Source organism: Pristiophorus japonicus, chromosome 32 (genome assembly GCF_044704955.1).
Source record: "Pristiophorus japonicus isolate sPriJap1 chromosome 32, sPriJap1.hap1, whole genome shotgun sequence".
In the NCBI taxonomy this organism is placed as follows: domain Eukaryota; kingdom Metazoa; phylum Chordata; class Chondrichthyes; family Pristiophoridae; genus Pristiophorus; species Pristiophorus japonicus.
In genome coordinates this window covers 10,524,263-10,529,904 of record NC_092008.1, presented here as the reverse complement: position 1 = coordinate 10,529,904, position 5,642 = coordinate 10,524,263, and the positions used below count along the sequence as shown (strand labels likewise).

The 5,642-nt window shown below is 62.3% G+C and overlaps 1 protein-coding gene across 1 annotated transcript in view; it reads left to right on the top strand.

The window, feature by feature from the left end:
- Nucleotides 1–3,622, top strand: part of timm17b (translocase of inner mitochondrial membrane 17 homolog B (yeast)) — a 56,742-nt gene extending 53,120 nt beyond the window's left edge. Inside the window, exons 5-6 of the mRNA XM_070869173.1 lie at nt 533–643; nt 3,278–3,622. Of these exons, the coding sequence (XP_070725274.1) occupies nt 533–643; nt 3,278–3,360 (194 nt within the window). The 3' untranslated portion in view covers nt 3,361–3,622. The remainder of the gene's footprint in view (nt 1–532; nt 644–3,277) is intronic.
- Nucleotides 3,623–5,642: the final 2,020 nt, after the last annotated feature.

Here is a 5,642-nt window from a genome sequence, read left to right as displayed (position 1 = left end):
AGGCGGCACTCGCCCTGGGGTAAGGCACTTCGGCTGGGGGAGGCGGCACTCGCCCTGGGGTAAGGCACTTCGGCTGGGGGAGGCGGCACTCGCCCTGGGGTACAGGCACTTCGGCTGGGGGAGGCAGCACTCGCCCTGGGGCAAGGCACTTCGGCTGGGGGAGGGATGTGCCCTCTCTGACTTCTGAAGTCAAAATGGATGGTGTTCCAGTGGGCACACTTGGGCTGGGCGGTCCCATTCACACATTGCAGAGAAACTTCAGGGTGGGGCTTATCCTGGTAGGGGACCAATCAGCAATCGGTCGTGTGATAACGGAGAGCCAATCAGAGAAAGGGCTGCCATTGAGTTAGTACTATCACCGCGTGCTGAATCTAACCAATGACGCACACTGCAGACTGGGTCAGAGCGGGTCGAGAGGGAGGGGCTGCGGCTCAGACAGACCCAGCGCACGATTGGTCAGGGCTGGCTCTCTCCGCGATCCCCGGGACCGTGGCTGCCATCCCATAATACTGGCTGTGATTGCTGCCCCCAGGTGGCCCCCTGGCGATGGTGGGCTCTGCGATGATGGGAGGCATTCTCCTGGCCCTGATCGAGGGAGTCGGGATCTTGCTGACCAGATACACCGCCCAACAGTTCCAGAACCGTGAGTACCAGCGGCCCGGACTGCTCACCTCTGTCTGCTCACCCTCCCTCCGTCTGTCTGTCTGTCTGCTCCCCCCTCCCTCCGTCTGTCTGCTCCCCCATCCCTCCGTCTGTCTGCTCCCCCCTCCCTCCGTCTGCTCATCTCCCTCTCCCTCCCTCCGTCTGCTCCCCTCCCTCCGTCTCCCCCTCTCTCCCTCCGTCTCCCCCTCCCTCCCTCCGCCTGCTCCCCTCCCTCCGTCTCCCCCTCTCTCCCTCCGTCTCCCCCTCCCTCCCTCCGCCTGCTCCCCTCCCTCCGTCTCCCCCTCTCTCCCTCCGTCTCCCCCTCCCTCCCTCCGCCTGCTCACCTCCCTCCGTTTGTCTGTCTGTCTGCTCCCCCCTCCCTCCGTCTGTCTGTCTGTCTGTTCCCCCCTCCCTCCGTCTGTCTGCTCCCCCATCCCTCCGTCTGTCTGCTCCCCCATCCCTCCGTCTGCTCACCTCCCTCTCCCTCCCTCCGTCTGCTCCCCTCCCTCCGTCTCCCCCTCTCTCCCTCCGTCTCCCCCTCCCTCCCTCCGCCTGCTCCCCTCCCTCCGTCTCCCCCTCTCTCCCTCCGTCTCCCCCTCCCTCCCTCCGCCTGCTCCCTCCCTCCATCTCCCCCTCTCTCCCTCCGTCTCCCCCTCCCTCCCTCCGCCTGCTCACCTCCCTCCGTTTGTCTGTCTGTCTGCTCCCCCCTCCCTCCGTCTGCTCACCTCCCTCCGTTTGTCTGTCTGTCTGCTCCCCCCTCCCTCCGTCTGTCTGTCTGTCTGCTCCCCCCTCCCTCCGTCTGTCTGTCTGTCTGCTCCCCCCTCCCTCCGTCTGCTCACCTCCCTCTCCCTCCCTCCGTCTGCTCCCCTCCCTCCGTCTCCCCCTCTCTCCCTCCGTCTCCCCCTCCCTCCCTCCGCCTGCTCCCCTCCCTCCGTCTCCCCCTCTCTCCCTCCGTCTCCCCCTCCCTCCCTCCGCCTGCTCACCTCCCTCCGTTTGTCTGTCTGTCTGCTCCCCCCTCCCTCCGTCTGCTCACTCCCTCCGTCTGTCTGTCTGTCTGCTCCCCCCTCCCTCCGTCTGCTCACGTCCCTCTCCCTCCCTCCGTCTGCTCCCCCCTCCCTCCGTCTGCTCACGTCCCTCTCCCTCCCTCCGTCTGCTCCCCTCCCTCCGTCTCCCCCTCTCTCCCTCTGTCTCCCCTTCCCTCCCTCCGCCTGCTCAACTCCCTCCGTCTGTCTGTCTGTCTGCTCCCCCCTCCCTCCGTCTGCTCACCTCCCTCTCCCTCCCTCCGTCTGCTCACCTCCCCCTCCCTCCCTCCGTCTGCTCACCTCCCTCCGTCTGCTCACCTCCCTCCCTCCGTCTGCTCACCCTCGCTCCGTCTGCTCCCCCTCCCTCCCTCCGTCTGCCCCTCCCTCTGCCTGCTCCTCCTCCCTCCCTCCGTCTGCTCACCCCTCCCTCCCTCCGTCTGCTCACCTCTCTCTCCCTCCCTCCGTCTGCTCACCCTCTCTCCATCTGCTCCCCCCTCCCTCCCTCTATCTGCTGCCCCCTCCCTCCCTCCGCCTGCTCACCCACCCTCTGCCTGCTCCCCTCCCTCCGTCTCCCTCTCCCTCCCTCCGCCTGCTCACCCACCCTCTGCCTGCTCCCCCTCCCTCCGTCTCCCCCTCCCTCCCTCCGCCTGCACCCCTCCCTCCGTCTCCCCCTCCCTCCCTCCGCCTGCTCCCCCCTCCATCTCCCCCTCCCTCTCTCCGCCTGCTCCCCTCCCTCCGTCTCCCCCTCCCTCCCTCCGCCTGCTCCCCTCCCTCCATCTCCCCCTCCCTCCCTCCGCCTGCTCCCCTCCCTCTGTCTCCCCCTCCCTCCCTCCGCCTGCTCTGCTCCCTCCGTCTCCCCCTCTCTCCCTCCGTCTCCCCCTCCCTCCCTCTGCCTGCTCCCCTCCCTCTGTCTCCCCCTCCCTCCCTCCGCCTGCTCCCCTCCCTCCGTCTTCCCCTCCCTCCCTCCGCCTGCTCCCCTCCCTCTGTCTCCCCCTCCCTCCCTCCGCCTGCTCCCCTCCCTCCGTCTCCCCCTCCCTCCCTCCGCCTGCTCCCCTCCCTCCGTCTCCCCCTCCCTCCCTCCGCCTGCTCCCCTCCCTCCGTCTCCCCTCTCTCCCTCCGTCTCCCCCCCTCCCTCCGTCTCCCCCTCCCTCCCTCCGCCTGCTCCCTCCCTCCGTCTCCCCCTCTCTCCCTCCGTCTCCCCCCCTCCCTCCGCCTGCTCCCCTCCCTCCGACTCCCCCTCCCTCCCTCCGCCTGCTCCCCTCCCTCTGTCTCCCCCTCCCTCCCTCCGCCTGCTCCCCTCCCTCCGACTCCCCCCCCTCCCTCCGCCTGCTCACCTCCCTCTGTCTCCCCCTCCCTCCCTCCGCCTGCTCCCCTCCCTCCGTCTCCCCCTCCCTCCCTCCGCCTGCTCCCCTCCCTCTGTCTCCCCCCTCCCCCTCCCCCTCCCTCCCTCCGCCTGCTCCCCTCCCTCTGTCTCCCCCCTCCCCCTCCCCCTCCCTCCCTCCGCCTGCTCCCCTCCCTCTGTCTCCCCCCTCCCCCTCCCCCTCCCCTGCGGACGGGGCTATACCCCCGGCGGACTATCTCCGTCACTAACGATTCCCTTTTGGCCCTCGCAGCCAGCCCTTACCTGGAGGATCCCAGTCAGCTGCCTCCGAAGGACCCACCCTCTGGGTATGGGAGCTACGGACAGTATCAGTGATCGGGGAGGTGGTGGGAGGAGAGGGGGGGTTTCCCCGTGAGGGAACCCCCGGACTGATTGAACCTCACCGGCCTGTCGAGGAGATCGGAGACGAGAGTTTATTTTTTTTGCGCACTTTGAGAGCTGAACGAGAAACACTTTCTGCCAACAGAGCTGTTGAATCTGAGCCGTTTTGCTGTGAGCCCCGGAGAATCATCGGGGCAACAGACGGGGAGGGGGTGGGGGAAGGAAGCCCAGGAATAAAGTATTTGTGTTTGATTCATCATGTCTCGAGTCTGACTGTGCTTCCTCCAGAGCTGGTTTGCGACATCACTCACACTGTTTCCCCCTCAGTAACATCGCCCGTCTCCGCCCCCTGCCTCAGCTCATCCGCTGCTGAAACCCTCATCCGTGCCCCCGTTACCTCCAGACTTGACTATTCCAACACACTCCTGGCTGGCCTCCTGTCATGTCTGTAACCACAATGTAACACCACTTTATTACTGTGTACACTCAACCTAGATGCACACCTTGGCCACTAGGGGTGAACTTGTGGGAGACACTCCTTACCTGATCACACAGGTATATAAAGGGAGGTCCCACACAGGGGCATCACTTCTGGAGTCCTGTAATAAAGAGTTAAGGTCACAGAGTGACCTTGTCCCTGGATGGTGCCTCGTGTGGTTTCATGCTGTAGAGTAAGGACTTCACATTGGCGACGAGAAACGGGAATTCACGGCCCACGAGAATGGCCACCGGTAGCACAGAGGAACGGTACTGTGTTGGGGAAGACTGGGACGATTTTGTCGAGAGGCTTCAGCAAAGCTTTGTTACTAAAGACTGGCTGGGGGATGCAGCGGGCGACAAGCGAAGGACTCATCTCCTGACCAAAGACTTACGCACTCATGAAGGACTTACTAGCACCCGAAAAGCCGTCAGACAAAACCTTTGAAGAGCTTAGCAAATTAATCGGGGAGCACCTCAAACCGGCGAGTAGCATACATATGGCCCGACACAGATTCTATACCCACCGACACCGTGAAGGGCAGAGCATACCGGATTTCGTAGCGGACCTCCGGCGTTTGGCCAGCCTCTGTAAGTTCACAGACACCTGCAGGGGGGAGATGCTCAGGGACTTCTTCATCGAGGGCATCGGTCATGCGGGAATTTTCCGCAAATTAATTGAGACCAAGGATTTGACTTTGGAAGCGGCGCCGTTGTTAGCTCAAACTTTCATGGCGAGGGAGGAAGAGACGAAAATAATATACACGCGCAATTCTGCCACTAACACGGCGATGGATCAGGGAGTCAACATCATCAATGCTGCTCAGAGCCCTGCAGGTTGACAGGGGCAGTCCGACACTCCCCAGGCAGCAATAGACTCCCCCAGTGTAGGACTCCAACAGAGACAATGGCAGGCTGAACGGACATTCACGCCATCACAGTGGACAATGTGGCCCGGGATGGGGCCATTGACACCCACCAATAGGGTACTTCAGAGCAGTCAAAGGGACAGTCAGAGCAGAATGCCTGGCCATAGTCCCTTTGTTCCCAACAATGGAAACTTTAACTCATGCTGGAGGTGTGGGAGAAAACACTCAGCCAGATCTTGCAGATTTCAACAGTTTGTCTGCAGGAACTGCAATCTCAGTGGCCACTTAGTTCGAATGTGCAGGAAGCCTGCAACCAGACTAATATATGAGGCAGATGGACCAGAAGAGGGTTCTTTGAGGCAGGATGACTTTTGGGGCAAATCGATGGACGCCGAGGTTCAGCTGGTCCATGTGGCGAATATTCAAAGTTCATACACCAGAACGCCACCAATGATGATGAGGGTTTTATTAAACGGTATCCCAGTACGCATGGAGCTGGACACTGGGGCCAGCCAGTCACTCATGGGCATTCAGCAATTTGAGAAGCTATGGCCACTCAAAGCCAGTAGACTCAAATTAGAACATCTTGAGACACAATTACGGACTTACACCAAAGAAATCATTCCGGTGCTAGGCAGTGCAATGTTGGCTGTCACACACAATGGGTCAGTGAACCGGCTGCCACTCTGGATTGTCCCGGGCAATGGTCCCGCACTGTTGGGGAGGAGCTGGTTAGCCGAGATGAACTGGAAATGGGGGGATGTTCATCTGTGGAGCGAAGGTCGTGCTCACAAGTCCTACAACAATTCGGGTCACGATTTCAACCGGGCGTCGGGACTTTCAAAGGCACTAAAGTAGTGATACACATCACCCCGGACGCCAGGCCAGTGCACCACAAAGCCAGAGTGGTGCCGTATGTGATGCGGGAAA